The sequence below is a fragment of the Haliaeetus albicilla genome, chromosome 10, assembly GCF_947461875.1.
Source record: "Haliaeetus albicilla chromosome 10, bHalAlb1.1, whole genome shotgun sequence".
Lineage (NCBI taxonomy): Eukaryota > Metazoa > Chordata > Aves > Accipitriformes > Accipitridae > Haliaeetus > Haliaeetus albicilla.
Genome location: NC_091492.1, coordinates 41,403,091 through 41,423,600, shown reverse-complemented (window position 1 = coordinate 41,423,600; position 20,510 = coordinate 41,403,091). Strand labels below are relative to the sequence as shown.

The 20,510-nt window shown below is 54.6% G+C and overlaps 1 protein-coding gene across 2 annotated transcripts; it reads left to right on the top strand.

Moving 5' to 3' along the window:
• The first annotated feature begins 6,079 nt into the window (after positions 1-6,079).
• Positions 6,080-20,222, top strand: TBX3 (T-box transcription factor 3). 2 transcript variants are annotated; one of them, XM_069795320.1, is made up of 8 exons: positions 6,080-6,654; positions 7,244-7,688; positions 9,618-9,789; positions 11,088-11,234; positions 13,431-13,507; positions 14,817-14,974; positions 16,581-17,284; positions 17,936-20,222. In XM_069795320.1, the coding sequence occupies exons 2-8, from the start codon at positions 7,294-7,296 to the stop codon at positions 18,380-18,382; spliced, it is 2,100 nt and encodes a 699-aa protein (XP_069651421.1). In that variant the 5' UTR covers positions 6,080-6,654; positions 7,244-7,293; the 3' UTR covers positions 18,383-20,222. The 2 variants fall into 2 exon arrangements, with proteins under 2 accessions (XP_069651421.1, XP_069651420.1); XM_069795319.1 differs by having other exon boundaries at positions 6,085-6,654; positions 9,522-9,789.
• The last annotated feature ends 288 nt before the right edge of the window (positions 20,223-20,510 follow it).

The following is a 20,510-nucleotide window of genomic DNA, read 5'->3' as shown; positions in this document are numbered from 1 at the left end:
ACGGCTCTGCCCCGGCCCGGGCGCTCGGGGTCGGGGTGAATTTTCTTGGGCACGTCAAGGGCTCGGGGCTGGTAAGAAACATCACGTACAGGCAGGAGTTGTCCGCTGCCTCCTCTTCTCTTTCATGTATCTCCTGCCTTGGGGTGTGCGTGTGGGGGTTATAGCTCTTTTTAATTGAAACCTAGTAAGGAAAATAGTAATGGATACCAGGCTCCGATGGAGAATACGTGTCCGCGGCTACATGATGAGTGTTAGTTCAGCAGACTTTAAGAAGCCAATTATTCTTCTCTGTCATTTCTCTATTGACAGCAGCCCCTATTAGATTTACCATGTCCTTTTGCAACAGCTGGTCCTCCCCCCGCTTCCCCCCGGGCCGAGGTATCAATCGATGGCCGGGTGACTTGGTGGCATCTTGAAGCAAACGGGAGCAAAGTGCGTGTCAGCCTCGGTGCCAGAGGCTCCCGGGTCCCTTCTTTGCTTTGATGCAACCCGGCGGCTCCCCGTGTGCCCGGTGGTGCTCAGCACCGCTCCGCAGCCCCGGGGGATGCTGCCGCCTGCCCGCCCACCCCGCGGGGCCGGGGGCGAGAAGGAGACCCCGCGGGGGGGGGGGATGGAGATGGGAAAGGCTCCGGTTCTGGGTTGTTAAAGAACACGGCTGATGGTCAGAGCAGATAAAATCTGTTTCTTTGCCGAGTGCCTTGTTCTACTGGGTCTGGCGGGGGGGGGCGGGTAGTGCCGCATCTGGAGAGCTGGAGGGCTGCTGCGGGAGGAACCGTCCCTCCTCGGTACTGTTGTTGTGTTGTGTGTGTGTTTAAATAATTGAATAAACGTATCCACTCCTTCCCTCTTTCTCCCTCGCACGCAGACACACAAAGACAGCATTGAAAAGATAGATCTGTTTGACTATAGGAAACGACAATTAGTGCTACTTCCTGAGCGGCAAACTGTATGTATACGCCTGGCTATTTAAAAAAAAAAAAAACAACCCTTATCCAAATAGTGAACTCTATTTACAATTTCTGCTAGGCCAACAGTGGTGGAAGCAGAAGGATGGGTGTAGAGAGGGCGAGGGACGGAGCAGGGCTTTCATTTCGCCTCTGCCAGCAACACACCGGTGAGAAGAACAAGACCGGGGGGTGGAAAGGGCTGCCAGGGCTGTGTGTGCAGTGGGTGATGCTTTGTGGCAAGGAGAAACCGAGTGGTGCAAAAGCGGCTGGAAAAGAGTAAAAAGAATGCGAGCTGGGGAAGCTGGAGGACCAGCCCCAAACCTTGCTGTGCCCCAAAGTGCCCCGGTTGGTGAGGCCAGGCCTGGCCGGGAAGCAGAGGGGAGAGCTGCAGGAGGTGGCTCTGGGTGCTCCTTTATTTTATTTTCCTGTCGGTGGCAAAGTGGAGGCGACCAGAGAGTGTCAGAGCCGGCTGGGGATGGGGACAAGGTGAACACGGGTCTCATGGGGAGTGGAGGAACTGGGGCAGGGCTGGCGATCCGAGCCCAAGAGATGTTTGTGAGGGGAGTGAAAGATCATAATCTTGGAGCCCTGATGTTTGGGCTCCCACCAGAGTCAGCGCCTGGCAGGAGTGGGGGCGAGGCCAGGGGGGGCTCAGGAGGAGCCAGGAGCCTGGCAGAAGCAGGCGGGGAAGAGCAGCTAGCTGCCAGCGTTGCAGTGACCCTGGGCTGGGGGGACGGTGTTGCCTGACCCCACAGTGGCTCTGCCACGGTCAGTGCCGTGCTGCTCCCACCGGGCTGGGATGAGCTGTGCCAGGGGCACAAGCAGCCTTTCCCAGAGGGTCATATCCCACCGAGGGCTGGAGGGTGAGAAACCTCTCCGACTGCTGCTTTCCTCTCTTTTTTTTCCCCCCGGTGCTCCAACAAGGCATGTGTAACGCTGTCTTTGGGCTCCCCCCTGCCCTGCAAAGCCCTGAGCTCGGCTGTGCTGGGAAGGGGACCTGACTCCCCTGCTCCCCCCTCTCTACTTCGGAGAGATGGGAACAGCCCCTTTGATTGGGCCCAGCCTGCTCAGAGAGATGTGTTGTTTTTCTTCTCGCTGTTTCTAATGCCTTGCTGTGCTTTTTTGGGCCTGGGCAGGTTGTTTTGCAAAGTTTTCGGGCCAGGCTTTCCGTGAAATTCAACTGGCAATTGGAGGAAGGGCTCTGCTGAAGGGAAAGGCAAAGAGTTGCTGTAGTGACCCCCCACACACACTCCCCGTAACAGTTTATATAGTCTGACTACATTGACTCGCTCCCTAAGGGACCCGCTTCATTACACTTGTGGCCTGCGGTACCACCCTGGGATGGAGCTGTGTCAACACGGCCCCCATTTACCGACACCTTTTGCTGGGCTGGGGAAGGGCCTGCACAGGGTGGGGAAGAGTTTCCCTCGGAAGAAGCGTGTAATCGCCGCTCGCCAGACGCCCCCCGCGCTCCAGCCAGTATTTACAGCAAACCTGCCAAAGTAAACCAGCCCGCCGCGTTTCATTTCGGATAAACATAGCGCGGCCACGGTGGGGTGTTGCCTTCCGAAGGGCTGGAGACGGAGCAGAGGCTGTGGCGCCGGGGGAAAGGGAGGGAGGAGAGGGATGAATCCTGCAGGGTGCGGGGCGGCTGGCAGGCAGGATGGCTCTGGGCCCCTTGGGATGCTTGGGACCGGCAGCGCAATAAGGAAATGCGTAGATAGGATGCAAAACCCCACTTAGGTGGTGCACGTTGGCCCTGCTCACCCTGCACCAGGGCTCGTCCTCTCCTGCAGAGCACCCGCGAGCACCCAGCCCACGCAGGGGGTGCAAGGGACACCTCAGGTTTTGCTGTCGGAGCAGGGGTTTGCGGCGTACCCCAGGGTACGAATCCCTCCCGGTCGCACACATCTCCACGTACGCGTGTGTAGCACACACGCAGCCCCTCCGTGTGCACGCACACACACCTCAGAGCTGCTCCCGCAGGCCTGGGAGAAGATGTGTGGGCCTGAAAAGCGGGCTGCCTTTATTTTCCTCTTGCCTCCTTCCTCCAGCTGGCTCTTCAGGCCACCGGGAGAGAGCCAGAGCCTCTCTCCTCCCACACCTCCAACACACACGCACGGGGCAGGCTCGCTGCATGCCCCGAGCTCTCGTGCAAACGCTAAAAAGTTGCTTAGGAGGGTGAAATCTGAGCAAGCGGGGCTCTCCCAGCTGCTCAACCACCAAAGGCCCAGGGTCTGGCCAGCTCCGCTTTCCCCTCCGGCCTGGATTGAACCAGGGAAAACCCAGCGAGGTGCTGGCGATGGCGGCATCAGGGAGCGGAGGAGAGCTGGGGAAGGTGGGAGCCGCTCCCCGCCCCCCCTCCCCGGCCTTTAGCTCTTTGCGCTCCGAGATTAGAGAGCCCCGGCCTGGCCGCTCTCCGGGGAGACAGCGGAGACCTTTCATGCCTCTTTGAAGAGCCAAGATAGTGTCGGCCTTGGTGCAAGCCCAGCCTGCAGACGGGCCGGGAGGCGCGGGGGCAGCCGGCTATCTCAGCGGGCTATCACCCTGCCTCCCCCCGCGACCAGCCCCATTCCCGCTTCCACCCCGCTCCCGGCACTTCGCTGCTTTTTTTTGCCCTTTTTTTTTTTTTTCTTTACCCCCCCCCCTTCCACCCCTTCGCTTTGCCATTCATTTCTGCCGGCCTCCTTATTTATTTATTTCTGCGCCTCGCTTATTTATTTATTTCTGGCAAAGAGGCGGCTAACAAGTAGCTGGAAGCACTGGCCAATATTTAACTAAGATGGCTGGCCATCAGGTCCCTTTTGTTTGCTTGCAAATTAATCATCCAGCGCGCAGTCGGCGCCAGGGTAGATTTATCACACACAGAAGGGGGAATGAGGCGGCCGAAGGGAGACAAAGACTGTTCGCACCTTCCCGCTTTTGATCTTAGATTAGTGCAGCCTCCCTTCATAATACGAGTCTCCAGGGGGCTTCGTCGGGGAGGTCACTCGGAACTGGCGGAAGTTTGCACGCCATTAGCCAGACGCTGAAATTGGAAATCATAAGCGGCAAACATTTTATTTTCCTGCGCGGGTGGGTGCCGAGCGCGGTGCAAGGTGCGGGGCAGGCGCGGAGAGCGGCAGCGACTCCTGCCTCTGCCGCGGCGCCGAGGGCGCGCACCGGCGGGGCGGGCGCGGGGGTCGGGGCGCGGCGGGGCTGGGAGCGGCCGCGCTTGTCCTGCGGGAGCCCGCGGGCACCTCCCGGTCCCCGGGAGAAAACGGCGGCCCGGCTGGGGCAAATTGCGGCCAACTTCTTGAAGCCGCCGGGCGTTTGTTGTGGGCTCCGTTAAGGGTAAGGCGTAGGGTTTGGGGGATCCCACCACGGCAGCGGCTGGAGACAGGAGCCCGAGAACCGGTGTCGAGCAGCGGTTGCAGAAAAGACTCGCTCCCTCCGCTGATAACTAGCTGCCGAGCGCTGCGCGGGTAGCCGAGCTCCTGGCTTGGTGAAACATATCAGACTTCCCCCCCCCCCATCCTCTTTGAACGCATTACTCCCGCTTCCTTTCCTCCCTCCTCCTCTTTTCTCTATCCACCCCCACCCCCGACCAAAGGGGAGATATTTTGGTGAATGCAAAGCGATCCTAGACGCTGGTTACTACAGGGACTTCACCAAGCTGGCGCCAAGCGCTCTTAACCATGTGCGTCAAAAATGCAATGTTAGAAGAGCTAATCACTTTAGAGGTTCCGCTCCCATCTGCGCGCAGCCAGCGCCGAGCCCCCGCGCTCCGCTCCCGCAGGATTATCTTCCCCTCTTTAAAACCTGGGGGGGTGTCGGGAGATCCTCCCCCGGGAGAAGATCCAGCGCTGGGATATCCCGCCTGCCACACGCGTGGGCGCCCCGTGCCCTGCACGCCCACGGCTCCCACGCCATGCACACACGCAGAGCCCCCTCTCGCTGCCCAGCCCTGCCCCCCCCGCCCCCCCCAGGAACACAACTTCCCAGGAGGATCCTGCCCGGCTCTTTCCCTCTGCGTGGGACCGCCGCACGCCCACGCGTGATGCTTTCCCCGGGGGGGGGTGGCTGGCTCCATGAGAGCCCGGGGATGGGGGCAAGCCGGTGATGGCCCCCCCCCGGGCCGGCCCGGGCGCAGGGAAAGCCGCACTTCCCGTCTCCTCCCCGCGCACCTCATGGAAGAGGAGGGGTGTGGGAACGTAACCCTCTCGGCGCCGGTGTCAGCCGAGTGGCCTTAATCCCCAGCGCCGAAGAAAGCAAAAAAAAAAAAAAATAAAAAAAAAAAAAATCTTATTTTCTAGCCACCACCACCCCTCCGCTCTCGCCCGCCCCCCCCCTCCAGATTTCGGCAACCGCCGGGCCCGGGGCTGAGCCCGCCTCGCCGCAGCCCTGCAGCCGCCCACGACAACAATAATAACGGCGGCCGCGGCCGCTGGAGCAGCCAGAGACCGAGCCCAGAGCCGGGGGGGGAGACCCACGGACCCCCCCCCACCCGGGCCGGCTCCCCTCCTGCCCTCCCCACCACCCCTAGATTTTTGGGGAGAAAGAAAGCGCCCGGCTCCCCGGCCTGGAGGTTCTGTCTCGTTAAAAAAAAGCTGTTTTCCCGGGGTGGGGGGGGGAGAAGGGAACGGGGGAGGTGACACGAACCCCCGGGGGTTGCGGGGACCGGCGGCAGCCGCGACGCGGCGGGGATGGGCGCCCGAGGTGGGTCCGGAGCTCCAAGGGGGGGGTCACCCGGGGTGTCCCCCCCCCCCCTTCTCCGCTACGGGCCGGGAGGCGGCTGCCGGGGCAGTGCGCGGTACGGGGGGGGGGGGGGGCACCCAAACCCGGACCCCCCCCACCTCCCGGTGTCCCCCCCCCCGCGTCCTCGCCGCCTTTCGAGCGCTGCCAGCAGCCGCTTGCTTTGGAAGCTCCTACCGAGCGCACTGGAAATGCCCAGCCTGCCATCTCGCCGGGGCCGGGGGGGGGGGGGGGGCGAGGCGACCCTAAGACCCCCCCCTCCCCCCCCCCCCAGCTCCCCCCAACCAGAGGCGGGTGCTCCCGGCCGCCCTCCCCGAGCGCTGCCCCGCTCCCTCCCCTCCGATCCTGTTGACATATTCACACGGCCCGGAGTACTAGTGATGCTTTGCTGCAGCGTTACAGTTTCCGACACCTTCTTTTTATAACTCGGCTCTGTCCCCCTTCCACTCGACCTGTCAAAACCACGCCTATGGAGCCACACAATTGGTCCGAAAGCGTCAAAGAGCCAATCAAGGAGGCTCCAGCTCCCTTGTAACCCACAACACATCCATACAATCTGGTGCACGCAGAGCCCAGACTCACAGGGAATTCTCAGAGCTGAGAGGCTCCTTCTCCCTCTCTCTCTCTTTCTCTTTTCCTCTCTTTCTCCCCTCCCCTTTTTCTCTTCCTTTCTCTTTCCCTCTCTCTTTCTCCCTCTCTCCTTTGCTGGAGCGCTGCTGGAGAGGAGACAAGAGTGTAATTCTTCCAGATTTTTTTTTTTTTTTTTAAGGCAGAGTGAAAGAGAAAGAGAGGGGGGGAAAAATAAAAAAAAAAAAAGGAGGAGGGTGAAAGAAAGAAGAGATCCTGATGGAAATCAGGGCACCCTGACCAGCTCCTGCTTGGAGAGGGGGAAAGGCGAGGCGGAAACGAGATTTCCCTACAAGTTTTTGCTGCTGAAGGTTGCTCAGGAGCCTTCCTCGGTCGGCGAGGGGGGGTGGGTTTGTTTGCTTCTTTCTGCTTTCCCTCCCTTCCCAGCCTCTGCTCCGCAGCCTGACCGTACGGAGGAAAGGTGGAGGGGTGGGGGGGAGGGGGGGGGGGAGAGCCAGCCACCCAAAAAGAAAACCCAGCTTCGAGCCATCACCCTCCGCCACGAAAGAAGAGAAGGGGGACTGAGACTAAGAGAAAGAAGAAGAAGAAGAAAAAAAAGGATCTCGGCTTGTCCAACCCTTCTGCGGCAACAGGAGCAGACAGCGAACCCGGTGGATTTTTTTTTTTTTTTTTCCCCTTCTTCGGCGTTTCTTTTCCAGCGCAAGGACTTCCATTCAGGAAAAAAAAAACCAAACCAACCCAAACCGCAGAGACCGAACACAAAAAAAGCAAGACTAATAATGAACAATCCTGTTAATCCACTGTCCCGAGGGCTGGGGATGTGCCCCGGCTCGGGAAGTTGTAGGCTGTAGAAGTTCTGCCTCTCCCCCATGTACTGTGCTGTCTAGAGCTTGTTTCCCCTCACCCTATTTTTTGGTGCTTTATTGCTGTTACTGTTATTATCTTAATTTTTCTTCTTCATGATGTGCTGTTAGAAACCACTCCGGGACTACTCCAGCAGTAGGAAGACCGAGGAGTGGAGTGGATGAATATACCGATGAGAGATCCAGTAATCCCTGGGACAAGCATGGCTTATCATCCTTTTTTACCTCACCGGGCACCGGACTTTGCCATGAGCGCAGTGTTGGGACATCAGCCTCCCTTCTTCCCGGCTCTGGCTTTGCCTCCCAACGGGGCGGCCGCCCTCTCCCTTCCCGGGGCTCTGGCTAAACCCATCATGGATCAGTTAGTGGGGGCTGCAGAGACTGGTATCCCCTTTTCTTCTCTGGGTCACCAGGCAGCAGCCCATCTGAGGCCTTTAAAAACTCTGGAACCAGAAGAGGAGGTGGAAGATGACCCGAAAGTGCATCTGGAAGCCAAAGAGCTTTGGGAGCAATTCCATAAAAGAGGCACGGAGATGGTGATTACCAAATCGGGAAGGTAGGTTTGGGTCGGGGGTTCCTGCCTTCCCCCCCCCCTCCTCTCCCCCCCCACCCCTCAGTCTCTGCACCCCACCTGGCTGCTCCAGAGCAAGGCTCTTTCACCGGCAGCTTTCTCCATAAAGCTCTTTTCACCTGGAATTATGGACAGTTTTAGGCAGCTGAAGAGGCGAGCCCATCTCGGGCACCACGCTGCAGGGAAAAGCTCAACCACGAACCGGCCCTGCTCAGCGTGTGCAGGGGGCGAGGGGGTCCCTTCATGGTTCAGTAGCTTAATACTTGCTGGATAAGCCTTGCAGCAGAAAGAAAATAATTTGGGGTTGGAAAAGCAGCTGGCCTGATTTCAGCCTGGCTACCCGTAGTTTTGCTTCCTTGGGAAAGAGAAGGGGGCAGAAAGGCAAAAAATTATTTGGAGCGGCGTCTCGCTGCTGGCGAGGCAGGAGCTGCGGGAGGGCAGATAGGCTCGGCTTATCAGTCGCTTCGCTTGTGCCTCTCCCTTTGCTGGGATCTAGGCGTGCATTTGCGCCGGCTAATTCTATCTGGAAAGGCACAAAAAGCTTGACAAAAGTCCCCAGCGGTTCCGCAGCCGCTGCCGTAGTGGCAGGGAGGGTTTTGCTGCCTGTCCCTGCGTTTCTGTAACCTTCGCGTGGGAATGAATGAACACGCACGGCGCGTCCACCCTCGGCATTTCTGCTTTTTATAGGTCTACCCATCCGAAATCCCTCTCTGTATTCGCTACTCCCTGACATCCCTGCTCTTTTTACAACTCTGCCTATTGCTGCGCTGACACGTAGGGAGAAAACCCCCTTCGCACCTGGGCGTTTTTCTAAGGGACTCTCTTAGAAACCTCCCCAGCAATTTGTGTGTAATTTGCCAGGAGAATTACTCGAGGAAGCCACTCCTGAAAAGCCTTCTTAGATGGCCTTCAGCTGCCTTGCTGGAGCTTCACCTACTCGCAGAGCACCAGTTGCAGGCTACAGGCTCAGGAGAAAAAACCCAAAAAACTAAGAGCAGCAAGGAGGGAAAAAAAAAAAAATCCCCTTGCCCGTTTTACTGCTTTCCCGAAGTTTTCTCTGTTAATTGTGGTCAAAAGTTTTTTTTGCGTGAAAGCCTCGGCGAGCATTAAGCGCTCTTAACGTGTTGCAAAGTCATGTGTTTCCTTTTAAGTTGAGATTGCTGAATGCCAACCGCTCGATATAATAAACAGCAAATTTGTGGTATCCTGTTGCAGTTTCGAGCTGGACTTAGGAGCGGAGTTTGCAGGGAACCCTCAGCACCGAGGGGGATCACCGGGAGGCTGGAGCCTTGGGAAAGCCACGGCAGCCACCCTGTCCTCACTGGAGGGTTGTTTTTTTCCCTCCTCCTCCTCTGTAAAGTGGAAAAACTCCCCTCTCCGCTCTTCGTCGGTGGACTAGGGTTATACTAATGCGGAATATTTATTTTATCGGGGTGTGATCTGGTCCCATTTCTTTGTTTAGCAGGCGAAAAGGGAACTAACGAGAGATCGAGAGCCCTTAAACGAGGCTTTGCTGTTTAGGAATGGCAGAGGGTAGGCGCCTGCTGATTTCTAGGCAACACGTACCTCTCCCCTCTGCCTCCCATCCCAGGGACCATTTTTTCTCCTGAAACTTTTAAGCGTTTGAGAAACCTTTTTGCTGGGGGGGGGGGGGGGGGAATTACACACACGCGACTTCTCCGCTTCTAAGAGCTGAAGCGATTGCTCGGTAGACGCACTACCGAGATTCAGGAGCTTATTTAAACGCTGTGATTAATTTTATTTTATTTTGGTCTTGTCTTTTCTTTACTTCCCCCCCCCTCCCCTCTCTGCCCATAGGAGAATGTTTCCTCCATTTAAAGTGAGATGCACTGGACTGGATAAAAAGGCCAAGTACATTTTATTGATGGATATTGTGGCGGCTGATGATTGTAGGTACAAATTCCATAATTCCCGGTGGATGGTAGCCGGCAAAGCTGACCCTGAAATGCCAAAGAGAATGTACATCCACCCGGACAGCCCGGCCACCGGCGAACAATGGATGTCCAAAGTCGTCACCTTTCACAAGCTGAAGCTCACTAACAACATCTCTGACAAGCATGGATTTGTGAGTGCCTTTTACACCTTCCTATACCCCCCCCTTTTCCCTTTCCCTCCCTCCCTGCCTGCCTGGCCGGAGCGGTGGGTCCCGGGGGGGGGATCTGGCCGGGAGCGCAGCGGCCACTCGGCCGGAGCCGTGCCCGCAGCCCCGGTGGGCTGCCGAAATGGGGGGACAAGGGGGAATAAATCCCCCCCTTCCACTCACACGGGGGACACGCATCTGTCTGCTTCATAATATTCCCTCATTTTTTTTCTTGCTGAGGTCAGGATTTAACACTCGAGGTTATTCTCTAACCTCTCCGTGCCATTCAGCATTAACTTTAGAGATATATTTCCAGCACGGCGCAACTCGATATTTCTCAGAGCTGTGCTGACTTTATGTATCTATTTCTTTTTTTTTTAATAAAGTCGATCACACTTTTTAAGCGTAGGAAAATGATATGCATGTGTGTATAAAGGGCTTAAAGGCCTAAGTACGCAAACATTTAAATATATATTAATCTGGATAATGTAAAGCAAGCCGGAGTGAAAATAAACAGGGACCAAAATCAGAGGTCAAGTTGCCCATTCATGTCTATCCACTCCTTTACATTTACTGGGTGTGCAGAGATAAAAACTTACCCTAAGAGTGAAATCAAACAAACCTGCTGATAAGTGCTCTGACGATCCTTGCCATTTCTTTCTATTCCTGGGAAAGCCTCCGCCTCGGAGCCGGGGGTTGCTGGTGGTGGCCGCGGTCGGGGCATCTCTAATGTGCCGAAGATTGCATTTGCTGGCTGTGATTTGATTAGACGATACATTTTTGCCTTTCGTAGAAGGCCTTAAGTGGATTGGGGCGAGCAATTAGACCTAGCCAAGGCTCTCGTGGTGGTGTTGCTATTATAGCTGCTGAGGCTTCCTTACTTGATTTTAAATTTTTTATTTTTTTTTTTTTTTTCACTTTGAAATCAAAAGACGTTGCGGCCAGAGCCCAAACAGCTTCTCCCCCTCTCCTAGGAGAGCTCTGCTGGGATTCCCCCCCCTCCCCTCTCCGAGAGGTCCAGCGGAGAGCCTAACCCCGGCGAGCTGGAGCTGTCAGTGCTTTTTTTGTTGGATGCTGCAAGGCGTGTGCGTGTGTTTGGAGTGTGCTCGGCGGGGAGGAGGAGGAGGAGTGAGGGGAGGAAGGAGAGGGAAGGCAAATTAGGAGGAGAAAGTGCCGATGGCTGGGGGAAGTGCGAGGGGGTGCTGCTCCAGCTGACCGTCTTCTTTCCCCCCCTCTGCCCTCTCTGCTGCCGGCCGCTGCCCACCCCCGCACCCCCCCCCCAGACCATTTTAAACTCCATGCACAAGTACCAGCCCCGGTTCCACATCGTCCGAGCCAACGATATTCTCAAGCTCCCCTATAGCACGTTCAGGACCTACGTTTTCCCGGAGACCGAATTCATCGCAGTGACCGCATACCAGAATGATAAGGTAAGGAGATTAAGAAAGGATTTGTTTTACGTGTTTTGGCTTTTAAGAGAGCTTTTACTCTGCATTGTTCCCTTAAAAATCACGAAGCCCATCCTGCTCCTCTCTTTCTTCCCCCCCCCCCAAACCTCCTTGATCCAACTTCGGGAAGGCGCCGGGGGAGGGGGTCGGGCACTTCGCTCCCACCGACCTCGGGGTGGGCAATTAAAAGGGAGGTCGGGGGGGGGGGCTGTTTAGGGTTTTTTTTTTTGCTCCCCGCTATGGGGAAAGGGGTAGGATGAGGTGGGGATCGCTGTTCTCGGTGTGGATTTAATCTAAGAGGCATCAGGGGGAAAAAAAAAAATGAAAAAAAAAAAAAGAATCGGCTCCGTGTGTCGAAAGACAGAGGGGGGGAGAGCAGCGGGGCTGGAGATTTTGTAATTCTTCCTGGCCTTTGTGCTGTTTTAGCTCCTTTAACAGCAATTGGCAATAAGGCTGGAGCGCACGTCTGGTTCCTATTATTATTATATTATGATATTTTTTTTTGCATCCTGCAGTGTTTTATTATTTTTTGTGGTGCAGAAATATGCTCTGATCAGAGAGGGGTATCTTGCTTGAATTTAGCTGGAAGGTCTGAAAGAGCCAGTGTGAGAAAGTTTTGCAGCGCTGCAGACGCTGCCTTTCCATTTCTGCTGGTTTATTGTCACTTGCGACCAAGGTGGTATATTTGGAAGAGTGGCAAATGGTGAATTTACGGTAATTAAGTCAAGTGGAAGGAAGCAAAGGAGCCAAAAAAGGGGCTTTGATTTTTTTTTTTTTCCGTCTATAAATTATTACTTTGTGTGCGTGTGCGTTAAGCGCAGAGGGTCGGGATGTGCAGCGCCCGCTCGCTGCAGCTTCCCCGTGCCTCTCTCTGCCCCCTCACATCCTTCACTATTAAAAATCAAGGGGTGAAGGGGGGGGGGGTCTGCACCTCGGTTTCCAAAAAAGCCGCTTCTCCCTCGGGGCTCGGGCTATTTTCCTCTCTTTCTGCGGCCGGGCGCTTGCAAGGAAACGGAAAGAAACGCGTGTACAGAGAGTAGACTTTGCTTTGGGACTTATCAGCAGGGCTGTTCGCCCCGGTCTATCAGCTGGGGCCGGCTTGGTTGAAGGACAGAAAGGAACATATTTGTCTGATTGCCATGAAATCGCCTGGAAAGCGGCGTGCGGGAACGGCGGGGAGCCCTCGGCTCCGGCGTTGGGGGAATCGCCTCGCTGGCAGGTCAGAAGGCAAGGCCAGGATCACCTGGATTAAAAGTCCTGCTGGTTTTGAGCAGTGGGTTTTCCTGCTCTTTCCTGATCCTGCGTGTGTGGTGAGGCGGGGGGGGTAACTCGGGAGCCAGGGTCCGTCCTGCCCAAGGAGGGGTTTGCTTTTCGGGGTCCCACTCTCCTCTCAATCTGGAGGGTTGCGGCACTTCCAGCCGATGCGGGAGCAGAGCAGCGGGCAGGCGGGATCCCCATCCCCATCGCAGTCCCCATCCTCGCCTCCCGCATCCCATTATAGCGAGGGGAGCCCCCGGCCGGGCTTGGAATCCGCCTCCGCGCAGGCACGGGGAGTCGCGGGGTGCTCTGCACAACCCCCACCCCAACCCTCCAAATACAGAAAGAAACAGCCATTCCCTACGATAACCTGAATCCCGAGGAAAGCCCCAAGCATTCACCAAAAAACTTACACACACCCCCCCCCCCCCCCCCAAAAATCAACTGGCTCCTGGCACCCCCGGCACCCCAACACACACACACACGCGGAGCATAATGCGATTATATAAAGTATTTTATTATAGCAAGGGGGTGGGTATGATTCCTTTGCGGTTTAATTACGGCATTTAAAGAGTTTTAAGCGCAGGCATAACTTGCATGGATCGCATTGCACGGCTAAATTAATTCCGATGCGGTGGCAGCAACACGGGGCTCTTTCATTGCCACCACAGCCCAGGTCACCGACCAGTCCGGCCGGGGGATTGGGTGCGAGCTGCCTCCAAACCGGCTCGGGAAAACACAAAGATTCACCCCAAAACCCGGGACCTTTGCCCCCTGCCCTGTCCTGCTCCTGCCGGGGTCCTGCCAGCACTGGGGGAACTCGGGAGAGGTTTTTTTTATTTTGCTGCTGTTTTTTTAATACAAAATCTCCTTATTTCTGCCCCAACCCCCTGCCTATTTTTTTTTTTCTCCATCCTATAGATCACTCAATTAAAAATTGACAACAACCCCTTTGCCAAAGGTTTTCGAGACACCGGGAATGGAAGGAGGGAAAAAAGGTGAGTCTGGATAGATTATATATAGGCGCCTAGTTTGGTTTTTGCGCGTGAAGTTCAGAACACGAGCAGAGGTCAAAATCACCTCGCCTGGCCTCCAAACCACACTTCTCCCCACCAAAATTCGTAAGGATCTTGTTAATAACACCAAACTGATTGCATGGGAATTCTTTCCTGCTTTCCGTGTTTATTTTTCACATCGCAGGGGATGGTTGGCCAAAGGGATGGTGGTACATTAAGCAAATATCACTGGAGAAAGAAGTTTCCCTTCAAATTTTGAGAGGGAATATTACAGTATAGTTTGTATCTGGGACTGGGAAAGGGGGAGAAGTGAGGTCAGAGCTGATCGCTGGTTGAATCTCCTCTGGCATTTTCCTGGGGACTGTATCGAAAAGACTAAAGTGTGGAGGAGAAATATATAAATAAACTGTTTTGACAGAGATGTCTCATGAATATGGAAGTAATTAATGATAGAAGATTCTTTATTTTTTCCAAAAGCAGCAGTTTGTGCCCCAGGTAGACAGACAGACAGAACTCATTTTAATGGGACTCAAGATTTTTATTTTTAATAGTGGAGAAAATAGAGAAAGGGATGATTTTTTTTTTTCTTTGACGGGGCATATGTCTTTGTTTTGCTTTCTTACAGCAGACAGAATATTTTAGCTATTTGCACTCGGGCTTAGATAATGAATAAATCTGTCCATCTTTTTTTTAACAAAAAAAAAAGGGGGGGGTGTGTAATATAAAACAAGAGGCCTTTCTCCCTGCCCAGCACTGAGCCCAGTACACACACATACACACACGCACGCCAGCTCCTCTTGTCCATCAGTATGAAAATAAAGCCAACACTGGAGCCACAGGACGGAAATGATTTCTAATTTCTCTCTAAATATAAATAGATTTTTACTCCGGGTTAATTGTTGGTGAAAAGATTACATAAAGTGCCTAACAAAATAACCACTTCCTAGCAATCTTAGCAACCATTAAGAAGGCTCATATCTCTGGAACATCCTCGCCTTTTAAAAGCTAATCTCCAGGGAATGCTTCCCTCTCCCCTCCGCCCCTTGTCTTTAATATCTGCCCTTGCTGAGAGCTGCTCACCGCTTCCAAGAAATCTCCTCTCATTAGCAGCCAAGTCCTGCCTGCGAGAAATGCGTTCCCCCCTCGAGGGGACCTTGGCCCTTAATTCCCCTGCTCGAGTCATCCCCAAATCAGAACTCCAGAGGGGGCTGGGGAAGGGATGGGGGGTCTCGGAGGGGGGTCCCGGGGGAGTGCCGGGGTCCGCTCGCCCAGCGGGTGCGTGTGCCCGTAGGAAGCAGCTGACCCTGCAGTCCATGCGGGTGTATGACGAGAGGCAGAAGAAGGAAAACCCCACCTCGGACGAGTCGTCCAACGAGCAGACGGCCTTCAAGTGCTTCGCCCAGTCCTCCTGCCCCGCCGTGCCCGCCGTCGGCACCTCCAGCCTCAAAGGTGAGACCTGCGGCCCCCGGACCCCGCCGGGTCCCCTCGGGGGGAGCCTGGGTGCCTGCTCCGCGGGGGGATGGATCCTGGCCTGCGCCTCTGGCACTGGCCTGCCTTCCTTCTTTCCTTCTCCCCTTCCTTCTCCCCTTCCTTCTCCCCTTCCTTCTCCCCTTCCTTCCTTCTCCCCTTCCTTCCTTCCTTCTCCCCTTCCTTCCTTCCTTCTCCCCTTCCTTCCTTCCTTCTCCCCTTCCTTCCTTCCTTCTCCCCTTCCTTCCTTCCTTCTCCCCTTCCTTCCTTCCTTCTCCCCTTCCTTCTCCCCTTCCTTCTCCCCTTCCTTCTCCCCTTCCTTCTCCCCTTCCTTCTCCCCTTCCTTCTCCCCTTCCTTCTCCCCTTCCTTCTCCCCTTCCTTCTCCCCTTCCTTCTCCCCTTCCTTCTCCCCTTCCTTCTCCCCTTCCTTCTCCCCTTCCTTCTCCCCTTCCTTCTCCCCTTCCTTCTCCCCTTCCTTCCTTCTTTTCTCTGTTTTATCTTTGCTCTCTTCTCTCTCCTCCCTCTTGCTTCTTTCTCTTCTTCATCTCTTTTCTTTTCCCCTCCCTCTCTGTCCTTCTTGCTTTTGTTATCTTTCCTTCCTTCCTTCTTTCCTTCCTTCCTTCTTTCCTTCCTTCCTTCTTTCCTTCCTTCCTTCTTTCCTTCCTTCCTTCTTTCCTTCCTTCCTTCTTTCCTTCCTTCCTTCCTTCTTTCCTTCCTTCTTCCCTTCTTTCTCTCTCCCCCTCTTTTTCAGTCTTTCTCTCACTCTCCTTCTCCCTCTCCCCCCGGCCTCCCTCTCCCCCTGCCGCACGTTCATTCCTCCCCTCCTTGGTTCAGAAAGGAGCCAGCTCCGAGTCAAAGGAGCAAAGACAGACCACGGGGCAAAAGTTCAGAACTGGAGTCACTCCATTAATATTCCTCTCTGAATCTGTTATTAGAGGAAGGATCTTTCCCCTGGATACAGTCCCGAACTTTGTTATAGAAAAGTCACCCTTGATTTCTCTCGGTGCGGGGTTGGGAGCTGTCTGCAGCTCTCATGTATTCATCCATCCAGGGGCGGGGGGTACAGGGGGAGGAGGAAACAACCTCTTTTTTGTTGTTGCTTTACTCATTTGTTTAAAGTCCTGCCGAGCCGAGGGGAGGGGACCCGAAAAGCAAACCAGAGCTTCGCACCTGGGGCGCTGAAATTAGGAGATGAAGTGCAGAGGAATCCAGCGAAGCTGTGCATGCGTTTGGGGAGGAGGAGGAGGGGGCCTGGGGGGTGATGGAAGAGGGAGGGGGGGAGGTGTGTTCAAAGTTTGCCCATCGAAAGGGCTGAAAACTTTGGAAAAGTTCTTGGGAGACACATTCCCGAGGCCCTCCAACCCTGTCTCCCTGCCCCCCCGCTGGGGGGGGTGTCCCTGGGGACTCCCCACCACCCAGGCACCACTGGGTGGGTGTATTTCTTTATATAATAATAAAAAAAAGGAAGTTTTTACATCTAAAGCTCTGGCTGGCCAGGAAGCCTCTCTGTCCCCTCTCCCAGCCCGATGGGGGGGATTTTGGGACGTGGGGTGCCGGATCCCAGCCCCGGGCTCCCTTTGTCTTGCAGATCTCTGCCCCAGCGAGGGAGACAGCGATGCGGACAGCAAAGACGATCCCTTGCTAGAAGGCAACGAGTCGGGCAAAATCAGCACGACCACCGCCACCACCCCAGCACCGGCCAGCTCCGCCGCGGCGGTGGGAGACGACCCCCGGGAGAAGGGGGGCAGCCCCTCCAAAAGCCACTTTTTCCCCAGTGACTCGGTGGGAAGTCGAAGCCGAGAGAGAACGGAGAAAGCCCCTCCGGACTCTCGGCACAGTCCGGCTGCTATCTCTTCCAGCACCCGGGGGGGAAGCCTGAGCGGCGAGGACCTGAAAAGCCCCCTCAGGGATGGCCCCAAAGTAGATGAGAACCGCCTGTTGGGTAAAGAGCCCTTCGCCCCCCTCACGGTGCAGACCGACAGCACGGCCCACCTGAGCCAGGGACATCTGCAGAACCTCGGTTTCCCCCCTGCCCTGGCAGGCCAGCAGTTCTTCAACCCGTTGGGGAACGGGCACCCGCTTTTGCTGCACCCCGGGCAGTTTGCCATGGGGGGGGCTTTCTCCGGTATGGCCGCTGGTATGGGTCCCCTGCTCGCCACCGTCTCGGGGGCGTCCGCCGGCGTCTCGGGACTGGACAACACGGTCATGGCCACGGCGGCGGCCCAGGGACTTTCGGGAGCGTCGGCGGCTGCTTTGCCTTTCCATCTGCAGCAGCACGTCCTGGCTTCGCAGGTACTGCAACCCCCCCACCTCCGCACCCCCCCAACGCCCCGTTATCCCTCCGGAGCGGGGGGGGGGGTGTCCATTTCGGGGGAAGGATGGGGGCAGCAGGGCAGGCTCCGGGTTTTGGGGGAAAAATCGGAGGTGGGAAAGCCTCGTGGCTGGGGGGGGGGGGGGCAGAAATGACCCAGCTTGAACTCCCGGAGCTTTTCCACCTGCCCCGCCGTCCTCTCGCTCCTGTGCTCCCTATGACACTGTGCTGGGGCCAGGCCTCTGCCCCCCCCCCCAACTCCGGGGGGGCTTGACGGCCCCCCCGGGGCTGTCCCGGTGCGGGACACATTGCAGCCTGTGGAGTGGAGCCGCTGGGGGGGGGGAGGTGCCCTATAGGGGGGGTGGCTGTACCTGCGGGGACTGTAGGGCCACGATATTCCCAGCGGGAGGGGGGGCCGTGCAGGACAGACCCTTGTCAGGGGCTGCTTTGGGGGGGGGTGCAGGTCTTCACCCCCTCCGTGGGCAGCAGCAGCAGCTTGGCCGCTGTCAGCTCTCCCACCGGCGTGTGGGTGGGAGGGTGGGTGCTGGCGGGGGGGTGCCGTGGAGCATCCCCTGGGGTGGGGGGGTGGATGTACAGGCCGGTAACCCTTTCCTTTCTCTCTCCTCCCGCAGGGCCTGGCCATGTCTCCCTTCGGAAGCCTCTTCCCCTACCCCTACACCTACATGGCGGCAGCGGCCGCAGCCTCCAGCGCCGCCTCCGGCTCGGTGCACCGGCACCCCTTCCTCAACGCCGTACGCCCGCGCCTCCGTTACAGCCCCTACCCGCTGCCCGTCCCCCTGCCCGACGGCAGCAGCCTCCTCACCACAGCCCTGCCCGGCCTGGCCGCCGGTTCCGGCGATGGGAAAACCGGGGGGTTGACCACCAGTCCCGGTTCCGTGCCCCTGGACTCCGCCTCGGACCTCACCAGCCGCTCGTCCACCCTCTCCTCCGGTTCCGTCTCCCTTTCCCCCAAACTGGGAGCGGACAAGGAGGCGGCCACCAGCGAACTGCAAAACATCCAGCGCCTGGTCAGCGGGCTCGACCCCAAGCAGGACAGATCCCGCAGCGGCTCCCCGTAACCCCCCCCCCAGCCTCCGGGAGCTCATTTCAAATCAGTCTCGCAGTGCACTTTGTTTGAAAGAAACCACATCCTCCACCCCGCGAGTGTTTTGGTTTGGTTTTGGTTTTTTTTTACCCCCCCTCCTTTATTTTGGTTTTTTCTTCCCCTTTCTATTTTTTTTTTTTTTTAAATATAAAATCCCCCGGCGTTGTGCGCGCGCTTAGCAGCAAAAAGGTATCTGGCGAAGCAGGGGGGTGAGGGTAGGGAGAGGGTCGGGGATGGGGGAGCGGAGCCGAGGTGGGAGAGCTGGGTCGGAGGCTGCTCGTAGGGAGCAGGCTGGCCCGGCCGGGTCACCGGCGGGGTTGTGGCATCCTCCTTTTTCTTTTTTTTCTTTTTTTTTTTTTTTTTAAACTGTGTAAAAAAAAAAAAACAACAAAAAACAACAGGAAAAAAAAAGAAAAAAACACCTAAAAGCAAAAATAAAACAAAAAAAAAGCAAACAAGCATATGAATAAAAATTAAGTAAGAGAAGTGATTTTTTCTTTCCAAAAGAGAAGTGTGTAAGTAACTCGCATATCGGTTCTTCAACAGTTGTTTCCTGGGCGGGTTGTTAACAACAACCCCCTCAGTCAATATTAAGGGAAGCTGTGTGTTTAAAATATTCTTGTGATGTCTGAGAGCCAGTCGGTGGCTTTTTTTGCATGTTCCATAGTAGTCTGCTTTTTTTTTGTGGGGGTGGGTGGGTTATTTTTTTTATTTCGGTGGGGTTTTCTTGTTTATTTTTAATGCTCGTTTCAAATCCCAGGGAAAAAATTAATAATAATAATAATAATAAAAACAAAAATAAGACCCTCGTCCCTCTACCTTAAACATCCTCCCTGTAGCAACCACAATAAGAAGTGTAGTTGGAAAGAAAAAAAAAAAAGGTGAATTTATTTTATCTAAAAACCTCTGTAGCTTGACTGTAGGTTTATCACAGCTTTCCCTCTTTAATTGTATATGCAATAACAAGGTTTAAACATACTGAGAAGAAGAGAAGAGCGGACACTATTATTAAAACAAAGTATTTATGTAATTATTTGATAACTCTTGTAAATACGTGGAATATGAATACTCGAAATTAAACTTTAATTTATTGACATTGTACATATCTCTGTAAATACGACTGCAGCTGTCTTTTTTTTTTTTCCTTCTGTTTTTATTTTTAGTCGTTTTCATTTCAAGGTCGTAATTCCTTTAAACATACACCCCGACCCAGAGGAGAAATACCCCCATTTCCGAGGGCTCACTTTTAAATCGGAGTTCACCCCAGAAAACCTGACCTCGTCCTTTTGTAAAGGAGCCGAATGCAAAAGGCAAAGCAGAAACAAACAAAATTAATCAAAGACCTTAAAAAAAACAAACAAAAGAGAGAAAAAGAAAAAGCAATGTGCCATCGTAGCTTTTAATCCTCGATTTCTTCAGTGTTCAAAGCGCTACTTTCCGTAGTAAATGTCAACAACAAAAAAATTATATACGTTAATACACGACAACAGGCTTCTCCAGTGGCTTGAGAGAAAAAAGATGAAGATTCTAGGATTTTCTTTACTTTGTATTATTTTTTCCCCATTTCCTTGGTGTGTCAAAAACCAACCCCACGATGGAGTTTTACTACTGTGCTTATTGTTGTCTTTGTTTGAGTGAGTGCATATTTTCTTGGCTTGAAAGTCAGGTGCTCAGAGCTGGTTCAAAGAAAAAAAAATATGAAGGTATATTTTGTGTTATATAAATGTTGAGAAGTTCTTGCTATTTTTTTTCTGTAATTTTTTTTTTCCCTTTTAAAAGTCACTGAAGTTTCAATAAATTTTTATTGAAATGTCTTGGGCGTACTGTGAAATGCCTTCACCCCAACCCTCCCGAAAGTGCCTGGGAGGATGGAGGGGTTGACAGATATATATCCCTCTTCTGCCTTTCTCCTCCACCCCCATCCCCTTCCCAATATTAAGATATTTCTCCTGGAAGGAGCTAGTACGAACCAGTCGGGATGGTGTCGTTTGAATTGTTGGTGGGGAAGTACGAGTTTTAAGCAAGCTGTTTAATGTACCTTTTCCGTCTTCAGCCCTCTCGCTTTTAAAGTCAATCCAGAGGCTACTAAGTCACCTCTTTTA